General features: G+C 38.8%; 1 protein-coding gene across 1 annotated transcript in view; it reads right to left on the reverse strand.

Annotated features, from left to right (window-relative positions):
* LOC145987904 (uncharacterized) overlaps positions 1-21,811 on the reverse strand; it is a 53,190-nt gene that overhangs the window by 17,900 nt on the left and 13,479 nt on the right. The window contains exon 4 of the mRNA XM_083122702.1: positions 3,434-3,760. Within this exon, the coding sequence (XP_082978828.1) occupies positions 3,434-3,760 (327 nt within the window). The remainder of the gene's footprint in view (positions 1-3,433; positions 3,761-21,811) is intronic.

Here is a 21,811-nt window from a genome sequence, read left to right on the forward strand (position 1 = left end):
TAACAAAGTAAATGGATTGAGAGAATTCTGTTTTATTGTCCACTCAACTTTCTTTTCCTTCCTCAATAAAAGTAACAGTAAGCTGAGAAAAACTTGCCTCAGGACATTTATAAATATGTTTTAGTTCAATAGGATATGAATTAATAAAGGTTGCAATTTTCAAGTCTAGAGAAAAATTCATGCAGAATTCATGCAAAATTCCCGAAACTAATAATTCACGTAGAATTCCTGGAATTCAAGAAATTACCGGTTGAGTAGCCACCCTGATGAAATTGCAGTACAACATACCTGTATACACAGGAGGATGAATGCCACCAGGTGTCGTCTTGTCCTGTCCCCCAGATGGGTCACATAACATCTGGCTCCAAACCAACTCAATGTTCATACAGTCTCAGCGACAGTTGACACTTGTCATTTGAGACAATTCTTACAAAAGTGTAATGTGGGTTTCTCGTGTGATCATATTTGGTTAGAGGATCATTCAAATAGCATTCCAGGGAAAGTCTGAAATAATTGCAATGAAGCAGGCAATCCACAAATTGGTGAAGATAGAAAGCATGAAAACTTTGGTACCAATTAGAACTGGAGGTTGACCGAAAATATTAGAGGATACAGTGTACAAAGTGTAGGCCTGTTTGCAGCAATCAATGAGGAAATCTCTCCTGAATCTATCACAGGAGATTGGAATATCAGCATCATCATATCACAGTGGCAAATAAAGCAAAAATGCATCCATACGAGGAGGTACCCAAAAAAAACCCTGGAATTTTGTCACCTTGTTTTATTTTGACCGTACATGTACATGTTGTAGGTACATTCAGGTAAGCATGTCTACTCTAGTCACCTTCAAAGTATTGCCCATGTGATTTAATGCAATTGTCCCAACATTTTCCCACTGTTGAATACAGTTTCGAAACTCCTCTGGCGGAATACTCTTCAAGGTTTTGTCCGTAATGTCTTTGACCTCATTGACGTCATGGAATCGCTTCCCTTTCACATTCCTCTTCATCCGCGGGAACAAAAAAAAAAGTCACAGGGTGCTAAATCGGGTGAGGGGGCACAAGCACCATGTTGTTCTTTGCCAAGAACTGTTGCACTGACATGGTCGTGTGGGCTGGGGAGTTGTCATGGTGCAGTAACCACATTCCACTTCTCCACAGTTCTGGAAGCTTCCGTCGCACACTTTCACGCAATCTTCTCAAGATATTCAGGTAAAATTGCTGGTTCACTGTTTGTCCTTGCGGAACAAATTCCCTGTGGACAATCCCATTCACATCAAAGAAACAAATCAACATTGAGTGCTTTCTCGGGATGTGGTGAATTTGGAGTCTTCCACTGGCTGGATGCTTGTTTTGATTCAGGATCGTACCCATAGCACCAGGACTCATCCCCAGTCACAATTCGTTTGAGAAAAGTTAGTTGGGTCCTTGTGCAGTTCAGCCTTAAGTCGCGACAAACATTCACTCGATTCTTTCTCTGCTCCTCTGACAGCAAGCGAGGCACAAATTTAGCAGACACCCGTCTCATCTTCAAATCGTCGGGCATAATGCTCTGGCAGGTACTCCAGGACAACTCCACTTCTTCAGAAATTTGCTCGATGGTCTTTCGACGATCTTCATTAATGGCATCTTGAACTTTTCCAACGTTTTCTTCATTTCTGCCTGTCAAAGGACGGCCAGGCCTTGGTAAGTCTTCAGTATACATGTCGCCATCTTTGAACCAGGAAAACCACTCGTAGACTTGTGTCGTCCCCAAAGCAGCTTCATTAAAAGCTTGGCGAAGCATAACAACTGTTTCAGCAGCCGTTTTTCCCAACAAGAAACAAAATTTAACACAGATCCTTTGCTCCTTGTGGTCTGGAATCTCAACAATCACTCAAAAATCGCCAGACTCTTGCCGCAACACCACAAACAATGCAACACTATGAACGAACCGCTCAGCACAGAATAATGCCAACTTGGAGATTGATGCAAGATATCCCATACTAATGACACCTAGCGGCACAAGCCGTAACTACATCGGTAATCCACCCAACATAATGATTCCGGTGTTTTTTGGGTACCTCCTCGTATATAGTCACCACAGTGCAGGAATTGTATCCTCCTGATTTTGAAAGGTGGTGCCATGATTGTAAATTGTTTCAAATGAGCAAATTCTGGACAAAATGTGGTTTTCCTTGTTTTAGCTCTCAGGGTATGTAGATTCCCCATCTGCATAACATCTATTTGCAGTCCCTTCAGCTACAGAAAATTGGTGTATGAACACACAGTGTTTTGTATACATATAGTAGATTCATTTTTCTTCGATCGATGTGACCAGTGATGTGTACAAGGGAATTTTGGACGAGTTCATCCATGTTGGATGACTGTGAGCTCCCTCTCATGCACATTTTCATTCCAGACTATGGTGGTCCCCAGTTGGTAGGGCACATGGCACACAGGAGACGCTGGTTCAATTCCCAGGGTAGGCGATCTGAGATTGGAATTTTTCCAGCCTTGCCCCTGCATAAACCAGCCCTTGTTACAGGCATGACTTTGGGGCAGTCAAGGGAGTACTTGCCCCCCACCCCCAATTCAAGTTTATTACAGTTTAAAAGTTAATTGTACTTTTCTTAACCTCCTTGAACTTGAGCAGCAAAGTAATGAGTATTTTTTTATGGTTTTGCAAAAGTAACAGTTATTTAGCAAAATAGTCCTGGAATGCTATTTTTATGGCTTCTTGGCTCTGATAAAGCCCAAAGTTCGATCCTGCCCACAGAGTTAGGCCCCACGTTTTGCCTATGCCTCATCCAGTCTAAAAAAAATGGGCACCTGGAGCATGGTGCTGATCCCCTCAACTAAAAAGATGGCAGAGATCAAGAATGTTTGGGACCCTACCCCCACATTCTTTTATGTACCTTCATGGCATGGTGCAACGTGCACAGAGAGCTTACCTTTTTTCTTTTTTTTATGGCCACCTCGCTCCACACACCACCAGACTATTTCCTTTGGGAAATGCTGAAAAACAGTGTATACAAAAGCAATCCACACATGTTGGACGACCTGAAGTCCTGTATCCACACCATCAATATACTGGTTGTGCTTGCTGCAACAACTGACAACATGAAAAGACATGCCACGCTGCGTTTTGAACAGAAATGTAGCCACTTCTAGTATTTTATGTACTATCACATGAGGAGCAAAGTAATGAGTAATTTTTATGATTTTGCAAATGTAACAGTTACTTACCAAAATAGTACTGGATGCTACTTTTAAGGGATAGAAAAATTTTGATGCTGTTGCCCGAAGTTCATGCATGTATTAGCACAGTTTCATTTTCCTACAATAAACAATATAATTAGCATTCCTGTAATAATAATAATTTCCTGTGTCAACTAACTCAACACCATACATGTGGCAAGAGCCAAGTTTTAACTCCAAAGTATATTACAAACCGTGGATTTCTTCAATGTTGGTCTTTGCACCATGCTGTATTAATAGCTCCACAACATCCTCATGCCCTCGAGACACTGCTAACAACAATGGTGTTCTGTCGGCTGCATCCAAAGAGTCCACCTTGCCCCCCGCCTCCAGCAGAACTTTCACAGTGTCAATGAGCCCTCTGGATGCTGCGATGTGCAAAGCAGATGTTTTGTCTGTTGTTTTCCGGTTAACTTTGGCCCCTGCTTCCAGTAAAACTTTTACGACTTCCGTATGATCTCGGGCAGCAGCTAGATGGAGAGGAGTCACACTGTCTGAGTCTCCGTTGTCTACTCGGCAGCCTGAAATTACATTTTTTGATTAGTAAACTCTGCAATAAACATAAAAACTAGTTATGTTGATACTGAATTTGATTAGTTGCTTAATAAACACTTAATGATGAACCAATAACATTCTAAAGCAATATCTATTGTACGGATCGACCAATATGAAAGTATCATTAGCTAATATTCTATCATTTGACTGATTGATTTGCTTTATTTTACTTGCTTCTTGTGCCACTTTTGGCTAATTTGCGAAGATGAGGAATGATATGATGAAATTAATGAATGGACACTCACAAACATCCATGCCCAGGCCGGGATTCGAACCCAGGACCCCTGGCATCGTAGCATGTTGTTTCTTACCACTCTGCCACGGGGGCTGGCTACTAATATTCTATCAGTCCAATATAGAGTTGCAAGTGATTAGAATACTCCATTTGCCTCAATAACATATTTAACACGGGAACTACAAGAAGAAACTGCATATTTACACATCAATTTATAAAACAGGTAACATATTATACTTCCACATAGTGGTTTTAAAAAATGACAGACCACTCTCTCCAAAAGTGAGAGCACTAACCATTAGGCTGCACGGGAGTTCCTTGGTTCGATAAAAATGTCTATGTTAATATTCAGCCTCATGAGGACAATTGGTTGAGTTGAGTTGGTGTTTTAAGTTAACTTTATGCACAGTAAGGCTAATCGGGACTGGACCTACAGTTTAAAGTGGTATCCGAACCACTTGTGCCTCCAACATGAGGACAATTGGGGAGCTACTTGAAAGCAATAGGTGCAGACTCCAGTCTCAAACAGCAGTGATGGAATTGACCATGTGCCATCCAATGAAAAGCCACTTGGCCAGCCTTGGCTCATCGCAAGCTGTTCTTATGGAGTTTAGTTTTAGTTTGTGATGTAGGGTAAAGTTCTGTACAGGCTACTTATAGAAATATCTGATCAGTAAAACCATCACAAAATTCACTGATATGACTATATCAGTAGGTACAGATAGAATACTAATTGAATGGAATCTGACCCTCTTAGCAATATTTATGAACATGATAATTAAGCATTGAGGCTAAGAGACACATTCGGAAATGATTTACAATGGTGGTGGTGTACGAATACCGTGCAATCTGGGAAGATGCCCGCTCACAAAGCAATAGACTGATACACCATACACTAGATGGCAGGTGCATCCCGTATCTGTAGCGAAAGAATGGCATTCGTCTGTTGCAAATGGAGAAACACGTGGAAAAGATGGAAGGTGACTATCACGGACAAAGATGGGCTGCATGGTTTTTGTGGAAAGACGACATCATAACTGTAGAAATTCACAGATGTGTAACTGCAGAATGCTCCTACAGAAGATGGTTTACAATTGAGTCACAACAATGTGAGTGCTGGTCATTCGTCAACAACATGAACTCCAAGGAACACTGACTTCGTGTCTGAATTTATAACCTTTGATGGATTGGAGTATGAGACACGCCTCGGGCACACAACCCTACACAACATTATTCACGATGATTTGTACATGAAAAAGATGTGTGCACATTTGGTTCCATGGGACTTGACAAAAAAAAGTGGAAGACTTTCAATGGCTACAGGAAATGCATAATGAAGATCCAGATATCCTTGAGAAGCTGGTGACTGGTGAATAGTCATGGTGTCACTATCACACACCAGAGAAGAAATGCCAATCAATGCAATGGAAACATCCAGAAAGTATACAGAACAAGAAATTTCATGTTGCTCTACCTGCAGGCAAGCAGGTGATAAACCATCTTTTGGGACACTTCAGGCATACTGTGAGAGACTTACACAGAAGAGATGCAGGATTCAGAAATGGCAAAAAGGTAAGTGGTCGCAAGGAGTTTTGCTCCAACATGACAATGTGTGGTTCCACATAGGCAACACTACAACCAAAAACTTGGCATCACCGGGGTTCACTGTTGTTTCTCACCTGCCATATTCACCAGACCTCGCTCCATCTGATTATGCTTTAATCAACAAGCATGAAGGACTCGCTGTGAGGTCGAAAATTTGCAAACAATGAGAAACTGCAGGTAGTTGTTCAAGAATGTTTCCAGGACACCATATGAAGTTACCAGGAAGATGGCAATGGTGCACTGATGTTCGAGGGGAGTATATTGAGAGATCCCATGTGAATTGGACAATTGCATAATAAATAAAGTACAAAGTCTACTATTATATATCATTAAAATTTTACTTAAAAATATTCATACAATCACATAGAGATAATTAGGGTGCAGTTATGTCCCTACACCTGGATCCAATGGGATAGCTGAAACTATGCATATGAATGAACAAAACACATCTTTTGTTTGAATACATGCCCAAGTTAATGTTAACAATATTCAGTAATAATATAATACATCATACATTATTACAGTTGAGCAATGGAAAATATACACAGAAACTCAGTTTAAATACATTTTACATTTATTGTTTCCAATCCCTAAAAGCACAGATCCAAATCTGCAAATTTGGAGAGGACTACTGTATTAAAGAATTTGTCATTTAATTACAAAAACCACTTTTACTGCACAACATTAGAGCAAAATACATGCAAATTTCACACCTTGAACTTGTAATTTTCAGAATATCTGCACCTCACATGGTCAAAATTGTATTGTAATGTAATTAAGCCTTGTTTCCATATTTAAAAACACTAAGTTGCTGACCAAGGCAGTTTATTAAGATAAAAACACTTAACAGGTAACGTTTCGACCTACTAAAATCATTTTAGTTTAGTTCTTTGTCTGAGGAAGACCCTGATATAGGGTCGAAACGTTACCTGTTAAGTGTTTTTATCTTAATAAACTGCCTTGGTCAGCAACTTAGTGTTTTCAAAATTGTATGTGAAATACTTTTTGATCATGCCTTATAGTATACACAGGCCATATTGACCTCTCGAATGGCAAAGTGGAAATATTTTGTTATTGCAATCAAGAGGTCCTGGGATTGATGCTTGGTGCAAGCACATTGTGCACTGGTTCGAATCCCAATTTAGACTGTAGATACAGTCCCAATTAGCCTGTCTGAGCATATTTAAAACAAACATTTGACCTGGTATTATACATAGTATCACTGTAGAGAATGTAAGATTAACAAAAAGTAAGAATCGTAACGAACCTTAAAGTTCGTGGGATCTTAAGAGTATCTAGCAGGTTAACCAGTTAATTGATGGGGTGATGTAAACTACTCATCATTCATCCTCTTGATGAGACCACTCGTCATTGACATGACGAGTTATTGCTTGGCATGCGAAAGGTACAAATTACACAAAGGAATTAAACTACTGAAAAGACAATGGCAACCCGTTGGATTTTGTGAACCGTTGAACCTGTATCATGGCTGGGTGTAGGATAATTACCTGTCTAACTGAAGTCTCTGAGCTGAATGAAAATAGCGAAGTCCTCTGTGAGCTTCTAACTTGTTGACCAAAGGCGTGCTTCCACTATCGACCTCCTGCCTTGCTGACCTCCTCTCTCTACCAACTCAATTCCCAAAGTCCAGTCACTTCCCAGCTTGTCTCACCTCTATATTCCCTGGCCATCGAGCTCTTCCTCGATGCCGAATCGCCGAATCGTGTTTATTATAATTGCTACCATGCAAACCGCTGACACCAAACCCAGAAGTATTACCTGCTTCCTGAATACTCAGGAGGTTTGCATGGCACAACACAATGCATTGTAAACATGCCTAAGAGGCTTGAGACAGCTGAGAAAAACAAGTGAATGCCCTGGTCAACATGAAGCGTTCAGAGAGACTTAAAAATAAACATACAATCTTAGGGATTGATACGTTCGCGCCCTCTAGGAAAAATTTTCTTCTTTGAAAATTTAAAAGTCAAATCGCAAAGCTTGACATGACTCAGGTTCGCCAATTCCATATATTTTCTTAAAAAACCCAAATATACAAAAGAAAATCCACCAAAACATACCTTCCCTTGTTTGCCGTAGCCTGAAGGAAAGAAAAATTTTTATTCCCTAAACTCTATAATGAATAATACCCTTAATACTAACAAATTCGTATGTTTATACGATGTAAAAAACAATAATATATACTATTATAGGACTAGAAATCACAAAGGTTCGTGTCGTTAAGCGAAAACTCTTAATGTACCACATTTTGTGCGTACGTACTGTTTATTATGTATAATTGCTAATCCATTTGCTCCGAGTCAAGAGTCTGTGATGCCTCGCCACGCGGTAACGACTCTGTGTGTTCCGCGAAGCTAACGGCTGGAGGGAACGTCTTGCAAGATGGAACGGAATTCACAATGTTTGTTTATATTGCCGCTCGATATAAACTCTTCAAACTAAAAAATACCTTAAAAAGGTGCACAAGTAAGTACACGTAAGTAAGCATGTAAAACATTGTCACATCTCACTATTTTGTCCGTGTGAAAACCTGATCATATCAAAGTGCGTATGTTTTACGAACTAGGTAGCACTGCACTCCTAACATCGCCAAATATATAAACTTGCATGGCTGTGTTGCACATTCCAATGTATTATTATACAATATTCAAAGCATATAGTGAGTTACACTGAAAACTGTCGCTGGTAAAACTTAATTATAGCGTTCAATTTTCTTTTCTACATTAAACTGTACACTGTATACATATATCTGGCTTGGTGAATACCTTTGTATGACTGCACACAAAATTATTAATCTTGCAAGTGACAAAACTATGTGCTTGAGTTTAAATATCAAATAAATGTTCTGCGAACAAATGTGTCGCTTTCAATATTCCATGTTGGTGAGAAGGGAGAAAAAAAAAAAAAATATATCACACTCATATCTGCATGCAATAAACATATGCATAAAATATTGTCTCTACAGCATGCTTTCTAAAATGTTCGCAAGTGCTGAAATTATGTTTTTTATTGCTTGCATGTCCATTTATTATTCGAAGTGCAAAATTTCATCGTAAAAAAAATTATGCACTAATTGATGCGAACACTGGTCACTTGACACCACTGGTGCGTGTCGCTTCCTTGTAGTATGATGTACACTTGCATGCATATAAAACTAGTTCTTATGCATGACACAAAACTAAAAAATGTATATAAGGGCTATGGAAAAGTATTGTTTCCCATAATGCATGTTAAATAACCAAATAGATACACATGATAGGAGCTCGCATGTGTATGTGTAGAAACACTGTAGCACAATTCTGTAATTATTGTTTGTGACCAGAACTGCTGTTTGTAGAATATATGTTTTCTCTGCTTCCTCTTCTTTCTGGATTGCTTGTCGTCTTGACTGCATTGGGCAATGTAAAAATGTAGTAAATGACCCGTAGAACTTGGGAGATGGGGAAAAGTTGTAGTTCGAACTGCAGTGTGGAGGGAAATTTATCTAGCTCCATCACTAGGTGTTGTTGATAATGTGTAGTCTGTTATACTGGGAAATGTATGGTTGACTACATCCTTCCTGTAAAAGGTAGTCTCTGTGTAGTAATTAGAAATGTCTGCATGTCTCCCTCAAATTGGTGGTGACGAGTCTCTTCTTGAAATAATATTTCAAATGTCTGCATGTCTCCCTCATAGAATGGTAATCAGTCTTTCTGCCTGGTAATAGACTGCCTGCGGATGTCCGTCACGAAAAATGCCCATGGATGGTGTAGGCATTGCTTGTGCATGGTGCTCCGTATAGACAGGTTAGGTTAAAAGGAAAAATTATGACAAAGAAAGGAAATTGCAATAGGATGGGTATATATAATTCAAGTACGCATGTACACAAAACCAACCAATTTCCACTGCCTTTTCTTTTAAAATTAAATTAAATTGTCTCATCAAAAATAAAATATGATTAAAATAAATTGATAAAATAATTGCCATAACTCTTTGAAAATAAATAAAGAAAATTTAAATAAAATATCCAACTATAATTAAAAATATTAAAGTCCATGATTAATGTGTTGCCTTAACCTATTAATTATTACTGTGCTGCTCTGAATTAATCTGTTTCGCAAGCTGATGATGCTTATAAAAATAATATCCTAAGATTGCGGTTAATAACACATTCCAAATAACAAAAACTAATATAGACATAGGCAAAGGGTTTAGAACTAATTCTTTAAATGAAATGCTCTTACTAATTGATTGATTAAGTTGTTTTAAAGCAAGTTCAAGCGAAGTCCATTGGGGAATAGTGAAATCAGATAAATTCTTGGGAATATTAAGTAATAACTCAATTTCCTGCATTTTGACTTGTTCGAAGGCTAAAATTCTTGTGTGTAAAATTTGTTGATCCACAATAATCTGTGAAAAATCCTGATAATTAAAAAATAAAGATTCCCCTTCGTTAAGCTGAATTGATCTGTGCGTGTTCAAATTATTATTCAAATTCTGAATAACGATAAATTGACCTGAACCTGATATTAAAATACCATTACGTGTTCTAATAACCTGAAATAATTTATTGTCAGTAATAGATTTCACTTCAAAATTACAAAATGTAAAATTAATAAACAAAAGTAAGTGTTACAAGCATGTTCTAAAGGCTGTTTAAATTTTAAAAAAATATTATGGTGTGAACCCTAAAAATAAATATATAAAATGTGAGTTGCGCAAAGCAAGCTATTAGAGTGCTAAAAGTTGCTTTGACAAACCTCTAATGGCCTCCTAATAAACGATAGGCCGGTGCAATTTGCCGTGGTTCATAAATATGCAATGTAAGACAAAATTTCAGTAAATGCTACTTCTGAGTTTCGTTGAAACTCCAGGTGGTCACAAAATATGGCATTAGGGAATTAAAAAGGTGATATTCAAATTTGAAACACAATAAAAATAATAAAACTTTCTCAATTACAAATTTTCTTTAAACAAAAGAAATTTAACCACTCAAAACTTCTTGAGTCCGCCGTATACCTCAAATCACTTGGTCGTGTAAACAGACCCGCCGCGGAAAGGTATACTTGACTCATCTAAGAATGGTGTGTCAATTCCTTAGGTATGTTTAAACAAAACAGATAGAGAATAGTTATGCTATATATTACAATATAAATACAAATTAATAGTTATTACCTACTGTACTAACATTAACACGAAGTTAATCAGTAAGAAGTAATGAATTTATTGCTGCATTGTCGAATAAGGTGCAAATTGGGTAAGTGAGCTAAATTTCCTAATAATAAATATTAATAATAATAATAATTTCTCAAATGATAACATTCTGGTAACCCACACTGTTTAAATTTGGAAAGGCTAACTATGCCGTGGCGACTTTTGCTGCACATGCCTCTGTCAATCACCGAGGCTTAGCCTTGGCATGTTGCTAATAATCTTGATTACTCTAAGTGCATAAAGTGCTAAAATTGCCCTTTTGTAGAAATTTCCCTGATTTTATCAAAATTTCGTTTATCTTTATCCTGATTTAAACCAAATGTACGTCGATTTCCCAAAAAACTTACTTAATATAAATATCTCTATGAAAAACGGGAAAATTTTGCGAGAAAAACGCAAAAAAAAATCGTCTTGTTGTTCCTTTGTAAAATTATTGGTCGTGATTAGTCTGAAGTGTATAAATGCGACGTTTTGAAAAAAAAAAAATATATCTATAAAGAACAAAATATCCCTAACATTGTTTACATGAACTTCTATCGTAAAAATCAAATTCTGATGGCTATATGCGTAACTAAACTGATTCCCTAAAATTTTACTGAACGAACGCCACTAACTCAAAAAAAAAAAAATATGCAAAGCCTGTGGTAAGTGTTTCTGAGCTTCTAGCGTGTTCAAAGTACTCGGAAGAGAGCTTGAGTGCAGCAAAGGAATTTGCTGATACGAGACATTCTAAATTGTGCAAGGTTGCATTTGTGGTCGCTGGACGTAACTGAAAATTTCTCTATGGCGACAACGAAAGCTCTGGCAAGTTCGCTGCCGTGATCGGCGACTTCGGGTACGTTCGGGTGCCGTTCGGGAGGTGGAGGGGAAAAGGTCGCTGCTTCGAGCCGCGGGCATAGGAACGGAGAAGGAAAATGCAAGGCGATGGTTCGCTGATACATTGAATGACGCGTAACTGTTTACAAAACTTTAAATTACTACGAACAAAGTCTAGTAAGCGCTGCGGGAGTTCGAAATAAAGTCAAGGACTTTGAAATGACGTAATAAATTGGATGGAAAGAGAAAAAACTTCGTTGTGCTTGCGACAGCGTGTTTACTTGAACACTTTCGTGCTTGTAAAACAACAACAGTTGGGAAGCTGTTAGCAAACTAAATGACTAATAAACATTGCATAAGGTACAAACAAACGTAAAAAAAAATGAATTATACTTAAAATTTGAATCGTAATTAATATAAAATTCTAGTCGAACATGAGGTCGTAGAAAATATGGTCTGTAAACGAAACAACAGGTTCGGGAACCTGAAAATTTGGCTTACTTTCCGCTTTTAAAGTAACACTTGAAACTTTCTCGATTTTTACGGGTGACTGATTAGCAAATGACTCTTTAATTTTTACAACTGGCTGAACACAGGATGAAACAGGCAATTCACTTTCCATTTTGCGACTGTTTTGAACAAAATTAGGACCCTTGCTTACGGCAAATTTTTGAACCCTATCTTTAACGGATAAAATATTCTTCGGCAAATCTATACTGTCGTCTTTAGTGACTAAAATATTCCTGGATACATCCTGAACTTCTTGTTGTACAATATGTGGAATAAGAACAGTTGGAGGAAAGGGCGGGGGAATTGGCGGGTGACTCGTTTTTAATGGTACCACTTCAACAATCGGTGCAATATCGTCGTAAATCTGCTCAATGGGCGGTGAATCATTATTAAAGTTGCTTAACTGTAACTCGTTGGTACACTCATGGTCATAAGTAATAGATTTCTTGCGTTGACATTGAAAATAACATTATGAAAATTATAAAAATACTAATAATAAATGTTGTTAATAATAAAATTGTAATTATATTATAAGGATAGTCAAAGGACTTGTTCAACAGATAAATAAAATTATAAGCTTTTACGTATGGAAGAAATCCGTTTAAAATAACTAAAATCGCAATGATTTTCATGTTGCTTAGGCAATCAAAACAAACAGTTCTTCAAAGCTAACACGTACTTTAAGCTTGCCTAGTCTAATTAGTAGATAGTTTAACTCAACTTTTAATTATTTCTGACTCTAGGCTCAAATTATCTGCGTGATTTATTTATTTAATATAATTTATTTATTCTCTAAATTTATTAGCACTGTTTAACTTATGTTATTTTAAATTTTACTGCAAACTTATCTTATTTTACTTTCAGGTGTTAACTTTACGTTTAAATTCTTTGAAATCAATCGAACCGTACTAAGGTACAAGGTAAGGAAAAAAAAATTGAGACTGATTTACTCCTGACTACCTGAAATAAAATAATAATTATTATTTATGCGATCTTTAAATGCATTAAAATACTAACATCACTGAAACTTGAAGAATCTTCAATTCTCTCTACTCATTCTAAAATATGCTTAGCATATTATTGTGGCAAAGCTTTAAAACTAAAACCGTTGTGGTTTACTCATTATCATTCTGCGATGGCAGAATGGATTTCCAGGATTATCGGTAGCTATCCAATATCCGAAGGAAAATACTTGTTATAGGAGCGCAAAAAATCTTGACGTCGACGTCTACATATTCATATAATATAAATATCCTCATAACTGGCGCTTAAAAATAAACTTTGCTAATATAATCATATACCTTCTTCTGAAGAGTAACTATAAAATTCCAGTGATGTATTCGCTGAGCTAGTATTATTACATACTGCAAAACTTTTGTGCGTAAAGCACATTATTAAATAATAAGTCTGCTTTTAATTGTTCATATTATTAGTGCTATTTTATTATAAATTATTATTATGTCACGCAAGTGAAATTAAAATATTAAATCTGTTACTTATATAAATTTTCAATTTTAGTGACCATTATCCGTGCGTGAGTCCGCGTTGTCTTCTTGACGATCTTCATCTTCACCTGCCAAATTTTCCTCGCCTTCACCGTCATCTGGCGCATAATATTTTTTGAGTCTCTGGACGGCAATAGAGTCCACTACTGTCTTTCCGCGCTTGTTTTGGAATTCCACCAGGTACGTATTGGGATTCTCTTCTTGAATAACTGTGGCTGGGCCTTTATAAATACCTGAAAAGCACCGTGCGGTTCCAATTTTCTGGGTGCTGTCAAAAATTAATACTTGATCGCCTGGTTGAAACTTGATCTGTTTCCTCTTCTGATCATAATATTTCTTCACTTCAACATGTCGTTTTGCTAAGTTATCCGTAGCATTGGTTCTTGCTTTCTCCAATACTCGGAACCGTACATCATTCTCCACATTTTCACAGCTTGGTGTGTGCAATGCAAGCTCCCAGGGCAAAGTAGGTTGGAATCCATGTACTAAAAAGAATGGGCTATACCGCAAATTCTGATTCCTGGTAGTATTGTAACTAAATACACTTGGCTGTAAATATTGAACCCAATCAGTGTGTTTTGAGTTGACATAACACTTCATTATACTCTGTAAGACCCCGTGGTTACGTTCCGAAAGACCTATAGAGTTATGAAGACCGACTGGTGAAAACTTAATGGTGATTCCCAATTTAGTGCCAAGTTCCTGGAAAAGCTTAGATTTAAATGCAGATCCGCGATCCGTGTAGATATCCTGTGGGACTCCGTAGCGTAACACTATCTCTTCGTACACAAATTCTGCTGCTGTACTGGCCGTGCAATCCGCAACTGGTTTGGCTATTAAATAGCGCGTCCCAAAATCTGTTGCAGCGATTATGTATCGATGACGAAGATTGGATGAAGGAGGATATGGGCCTGAAAAGTCTAGACAAATCCTCTGGAATGGCTTCTGTGCGGGAAAGGTGCACAGTTCCCCTGCTGGTAGACCTGGACGGCGTTTATTCTGCTGGCATGTTATACATTCCCTAATTTTCCTCTGTATAAATAACTTCATATTTGGAAAATAAATTCTTGGTAAAGCCACATTGTAACACTTGGTGAACCCAAGATGAGAACCTCCTATGGGTGACGCATGGAGTGTCTCAATCACAGAATCACGTAACGTCATGGGAATGCATAATAATTTCTTGGTAATAGCTCCTAATTTCTGCTGTCTATACAATAATCCATCTTCCAACACATGATGATAGACCTGCCTCTGGATGTGTAAAGGTAATGTTCCATCGTCCCTGTCTGGGTCCTCCAAAACTTTAATAATTGGGCCAAAAAATGAATCCTGTCTCTGATGTTCTGCGACATCTGTGGTTGCATCGAATAAAGTAAGTGTCCTGGGTTCGGGACTGTCCTCTTCAGTGTTGACATCCTCTATGTTTTCTCCACATTCTCTGCTGAGGGGATCGGCGATATTCTCCGTAGTTTTAACATGGATCGGTGTAAATGAAAAATCCTCCAAAAGGTTGCTCCATCGAAGAAGCTTTGAGCTCAAATTACGGGATGTCCTAATGTACGTAATCGCTTTGTTGTCTGTGTATAAATCAAAATGGCGGCCAATAAGATAAAATCTAAATGATTTAAAAGCATATAAAATTGCTGTTAATTCCTGCTCAATAACACTCAATCTTTTTTCAGTATCGGTCAACGTTCTACTGCAGTACGCACATGGCAAGTACTCTCCTTCTGCATTGGGCTGCATTAATACGCCACTGACCGCATGAGATGAAGCATCGGTGAAAACCTTGGTGTTCTTCGCTGGATCGTACGGTAACAAAACAGGTGCAGTAATTAAAGCTTCCTTTAATTTCTCAAATGCCGATTGTTGTTCAGGACCCCATGTAAATTTCTTGCCCTTACGAATTAAACCCTGTAATGGTGATGCAATATCAGAAAAATTCTTGACATATTTCCTCACGTAGCTGCAAAGACCTAAAAACATTTTAACCTTCTTCGTGGTGGTGGGAACTTTATAATTCTTAATGGATGACAGTATTCTATCACTTATACGATAGCCATATTTGCCCACATTGTGGCCCAAGGCAATTGTCTCATAATATCCAAATGAACATTTAGGTACAGCCAATTTCAATCCGGCAGATCGTAAACATTGAAACATTTTCTCTAAATTCACTAACATATCCTTAAATGTATTGGCAAAAACAAACATGTCATCAATATAAAAGGCGAAATTATTGTCGTTCATACCCGCTGTAGCGAGCTGAACACATCGGGTCATTGCCGCAGGAGAAGTCACATGTCCCATAGGTGTAAAGTTCATCGCAAATTGTCCCCTGGCTGGTATAGTAAAGGCAGTGTACTTTTTCGATTGTTCTTCTAATGGTATTTGAAAAAATCCTTGTTTCAAGTCAGCACTACAGTAGTAGCTCTTACCGGCCATATTGTGCAATATCTCTGAAATGTTTCCAATTGAAACTGCGTCGAAAACGGACCTGGCATTCAATAATCGAAAATCTTGCACCATGCGATAAGCTCCTGATTTCTTCTTGACAAGAAAAACTGGTGAATTGTACGGTGATGTCGTAGGACTGATGACCCCTGCTTCTAGCAAGTTGTCAATTTGCTGGTTAATTTCCTTACGCAGGTGAACTGGTATAGGGTAGGCTGGGACGTGAAATTCCGAATCGTCCTTTAACTTTATACGATGCGTATAATTAGTGGCACAACCAATGTCTTGCTCAGACCAAGAAAATACATCTACATACTTCTCTAATAATTGTCTAAGTTGCAATTTCTGATCGGGTTCTAATGCTGGATTTATGTCAAATTTAGTAATGTCGTGCACTGGTTTTGTCACGGTGCCAGTCTCCTTGGTCACCATAACGTTAGGTCCTTCGTCGTCTGCAATATGACGCGAAGCTGGTTCTGGATTTTGCCATGCCTCTGCGGTACCTAAGCGTGCCCCTTTCCTAATTTTAACTTTGTAAGAATTTGGATTAGTAATCCAAATTAAAAATGACTCCGGATTTACAATGGCTCGAGGCACCATTAAGCCTGTGTCCATTTGAAACTGTAAATCTGGCTCCAAATAAGTTAAATTTTGATTACTAGAATTTGTCAATTTGACAGGAATGCACAAATGAGATCTAGGTTTGATTCTAATTTGTCTGGAAGTTACAAATTCCGGCACATATAAATCCCTGATCAGACTAGCAACTTTTATGGAAACGTCAAAGGTCTTTCGGTGTTCCGTCCTTAACTGGTTTCGCGGAGGAGTACCAAATCTCCTCAATGTGAGTCGATTTTGATCAAAATCCAAATTTGCCTTATGAGCTCTTAAGAAATCGTTTCCCAGGATTGTCCCATGTTCAAAATTTGGAATCATCCGAAAAGGATGGGTAAAATTGCGGCCGTTTATTGCAAAAGTTAATAGGACAATCTCTTTAATTTCAATCTGTTCTTTGGCTACTCCCCTTATGGCCGTATGAATTTTGAAACGTTTGGCGGTTGTAGGAATGCCTCGATCACTGGTGACGGATACTTGGCTTCCGGAATCCACGAGAAACCTCTGACGTTGTCCCCCTAATACTGCGTTAATATAAATTAATTCCTCATAGGGGAAAGTAGAGACTGATATCTGTTTGCCAACGAAATCTGCGCATACGTCTCTTCTATGGGCAGTCATTGTTCGTTTAAAGCCTCCGTGTTCTGAAAACAAGTGGCTGCTGTGTGATTAGGGTAATTACAAATTGAGCAGCGTGGTCTCCCCCGTTGCTCTTCCCTGTTTTCCTGGTCTCGCCCTGCTGAAGACGAGGAACCCCGCGAGTTCTGTCCGCGGAAGTTTCCACGTCCTCGCCATTGTTGGGTATTGCTGTATCGCCTATTGCGATCTGTGTTGTTACCATTATTATTACGTCCATTCCTGTACCCCCTATTGAATTGTCGTCTATTATTATTACCCCGATAAGAGCCTCTATAATTATTACTTGACTGATAATTATCCTTATAATAGGGTTCTCTAAATTGTTTTGGAGTAGATGAGTCGGTGCCAGGGTTCTGTTTCTGATCCTCCATGCTATTCAATCTCAAAGTGAGACTGGCTAATCTCGCTTCCAGACCAGTTTCCTGAGCCTGGACTTGAGCTTTGGTATTGTGAGGATTGTTAAATAACTTAAGTTGCTCAACCTCCTTTTGCAATGCTTTAAATTTTGCCTCAATGTCTGAAGTGGGTCGCGCTTGCGCTGACTCAGCAGTAGCCAGATTGTTACTCTGCAGTAAAATCTGCTGCTGTTGCGAAAGTGCTGGTGTATTATGCAAAGGAGAGAATAAACTCTCTCTTTGCTCTTCGTACCTCAATTCCTTCAGCTTGCGCTGTCTCATCAAAAATTGGAGTTTCTCAAAGGATTTCAAATCTTTAAGCAACCCATGCACGGACTCATACTCTTTATGGTGGATATCTTTCATGTAATCCACCTGTAAGCCTAATATGATCTGTTTGATCTGTTGTTGAATACTCATTTTGGGGTCTGCCTTGAGTAGAAGTAATTGTTTGTCCCGAACATAATTCGTAACTGGCTCAGTTTCTTTGTGTAACCTATATCGAATTTGCTCCTCGATCTGGAGTTGATCCAAGGACCCTGTAAATTCGTCTTTAAATTTTTTCTGTATCTCCTCGTAAGTAACTTCCTGATTGTCTGTACCATCTTTCCAGGATTGGTACCACCGTAATGCTGGCCCGGCCAGAAGGGCTGGAAATAATTCTAGTTTACGGGCATTATTCCATCCATTTAATATGGCAAGGCTATCCACTTTATCTAAAAATTTTGAAACGTCCTCCCCGGCTATCCCCTGAAATGGGATACCCTCTAAAATAGTTGGGGGAACAAACTGCGACTGAGCCATTGTTGCGAATTGTGTTTGGTCTAAATCTCTAAAATCCTGATCCTGTTGCTCTAATTGTGGTTCACATCTCTGTTTTTCCAGTAATTCTCGCTGAAGGCGTCTAGTTAAGATTGGGCTGCGTTTAAACTTGGGGGTGGAACTTGCAGCTGGGCCGCTGACATCTAAATTAAAACTTGTAGTTCCTTGTGCTATATCTAACAATTTATCTAATGTTTCGTCGAGTTCATCAGCAAGGTGAAAGCTCGACATCTATCATGGCACCAATAACTTCTCCTCCCCCCATAAATGCAAAAGCTTTAAGCCCTATGTATTTTCAAAAATAAAATATGGCAAGGACATACTAACAAAACTACATAAATGAGCAAAATATTAGGGTGGGTTTGAATTTAAACTGGTTAAAACTTTAACTGTAACTCTTTTCATTTTCTGAAAAAATGAAAAGACCCGCTAATCTCCACCACGTAACGAACCTTAAAGTTCGTGGGATCTTAAGAGTATCTAGCAGGTTAACCAGTTAATTGATGGGGTGATGTAAACTACTCATCATTCATCCTCTTGATGAGACCACTCGTCATTGACATGACGAGTTATTGCTTGGCATGCGAAAGGTACAAATTACACAAAGGAATTAAACTACTGAAAAGACAATGGCAACCCGTTGGATTTTGTGAACCGTTGAACCTGTATCATGGCTGGGTGTAGGATAATTACCTGTCTAACTGAAGTCTCTGAGCTGAATGAAAATAGCGAAGTCCTCTGTGAGCTTCTAACTTGTTGACCAAAGGCGTGCTTCCACTATCGACCTCCTGCCTTGCTGACCTCCTCTCTCTACCAACTCAATTCCCAAAGTCCAGTCACTTCCCAGCTTGTCTCACCTCTATATTCCCTGGCCATCGAGCTCTTCCTCGATGCCGAATCGCCGAATCGTGTTTATTATAATTGCTACCATGCAAACCGCTGACACCAAACCCAGAAGTATTACCTGCTTCCTGAATACTCAGGAGGTTTGCATGGCACAACACAATGCATTGTAAACATGCCTAAGAGGCTTGAGACAGCTGAGAAAAACAAGTGAATGCCCTGGTCAACATGAAGCGTTCAGAGAGACTTAAAAATAAACATACAATCTTAGGGATTGATACGGAATTTAAAGGTACAGCTCTTCTATATAAGGTTTAAGAAAATGAAAACATTGTTCAACAAACATTACCCGATTTAAAAAAACATTCAACACTTCGAGAAGAAGAAAAAAGCACTCCAAAAAGAAAGTATACATATAAAGAAGATGAACGAAGGACATAACTACCCCATGTATGTTATTTTGTAAAAACAATTGTATTCTTCCATAAGTAATTGCATTACGCTGGAAGCAGTTCCTCATGGACTGTATGTATTAGCAAGGTTTATCACTGAAGAGATATATGATACCCATTGCTAGTCACTTGAGGACCAGCTAATCGAATGCTGGCTTGTGCAGTGGGTCATGCCACTACAATGTGAAATGTTGTCAATAATTTCTTTTATCTCAAGTGACATAGCCAGGCAGGGGCCAGGGGGGGCTCAGCCCCCCCCCTGGCACTGCCATCAGCCCCCTTTACATTAGGTAAACTATTTTGCATAATTTGTTTGCAGTGAAGAGTGAAAATGTAGACAACTCACAACTTTAAGGATAAATCCACAGAATATGAACAGTATCTATTACATTCGCTCATTTTGTTCATGAGCAGAAGTAGCTGCAAGTATTTAGATATTCTCTAGACTTCAGAAAGTTCTTTCATAGGGGAGCTTCTTTATCTGTACCTTCACTGTCCCTGTTGCAACCTCCTGTTTAGACCGAAATCTGTGACTTTGATGTCATCATGCTAGTTCCCTCCGCATGTGTCAAAGGTCAACAACAGCTCCCATGTTTTGGGAAGGAAGGGGAGTTTAATTGCTTCAGCCGGGGGTGGAATATACTGTAGGCACTGTGATTAGATATTGTGCGTTTTTTGTGTGTGATATACATATCTGTATCATCTAAAATAGTATGGAGTGTGTAAGGGATAATTTCAGTATCAGTCAATTAACACTTCAAGAGATGTTTTAAAAGATGTAGAAAAATGTAGATATTTATAAATGAGTGAGCAGCCCCCCCCCCCCAACACACACACACACATAATTTACCTTAATTTAATATTTTTTTAAAAAATGGACTTGGTTTACAAAGGCCCCTGATAACCCGTGAGCCCCCCTGGAGATCAATTCTAGCTACGGGCCTGAGTGACACACACATACAGTAAAATAAAAATAAAAAGTTTTTCTAGGATTTGATGCAAAAATTATATAAAAAGTCTCACTCTGTAGGCTTGCATGGAAATGAAGGAAAATATATACAGTTCAGCCATTTTGATTGCAAGTATACACCAATATTACCAACTTTGACCTGAACTTCTCAAACACTTTCCTCGGACTTGATAGTAATTTCCTCCAGCTGGAGCCACACCTGGTTCAGTGTTTCTAACTTCACATGCATTTCTCCAATATCAATTTGAACATGCAGAATTACAAATACCAGGTGTAGAAGTATGAAACTGGAATTGGCCGATAGATGGTGCTAGCCGGCAGTGGAGGGCGCGGAAGATCGCGTAAGCAGCACCAGCTGCTGCCCGCCACTCCCGAGGACGTTATACCGGAACACAGTAACCCGAGTGCCAGACAGAGGAAGGTGTTGCACACCCGGAACATGTCGAGTTTTGTGCCTACGAACTACGATTTGCGGACAGCATTGGTGTTCTGTTATCATTTGAAGAAAACCGCCGCAGAATCGCATCGAATGCTCGTCGAAGCTTACGGCGAACATGCTCTCGGGGAAAACACAGTGTTTCAAGTGGTTCAAGAAATTCAAAAGTGGCGATTTTGACTTGCGAAACGAGGAACGTGGGAAACCTCCGAAAAAGTTCGAAGACAACGAATTGCAAGCCTTATTGGATGAAGATGATACCCAAACGCAGCAGGAGCTCGCGGAACAATTAAATGTGACAAAGAAAGCCGTTTCTCTTCGGTTGAAAGCTATGGGAAAGGTGCAGAAAGCGGGCAAATGGATTCCGCATGAACTGAATGAAAGACAGCAAGGATCCCGCAAGACCACTTGTCAAATGCTGCTCGCCAGATACAAAACTAAGTTGTTTCTCCATCGTATAGTGACCAGCGATGAGAAATGGATATATTTGGAGAATCCTAAGCATC

The sequence above is a fragment of the Lepisma saccharinum genome, chromosome 5 (genome assembly GCF_977018435.1).
Source record: "Lepisma saccharinum chromosome 5, izLepSacc3.1, whole genome shotgun sequence".
Classification (NCBI taxonomy): Eukaryota; Metazoa; Arthropoda; class Insecta; order Zygentoma; family Lepismatidae; genus Lepisma; species Lepisma saccharinum.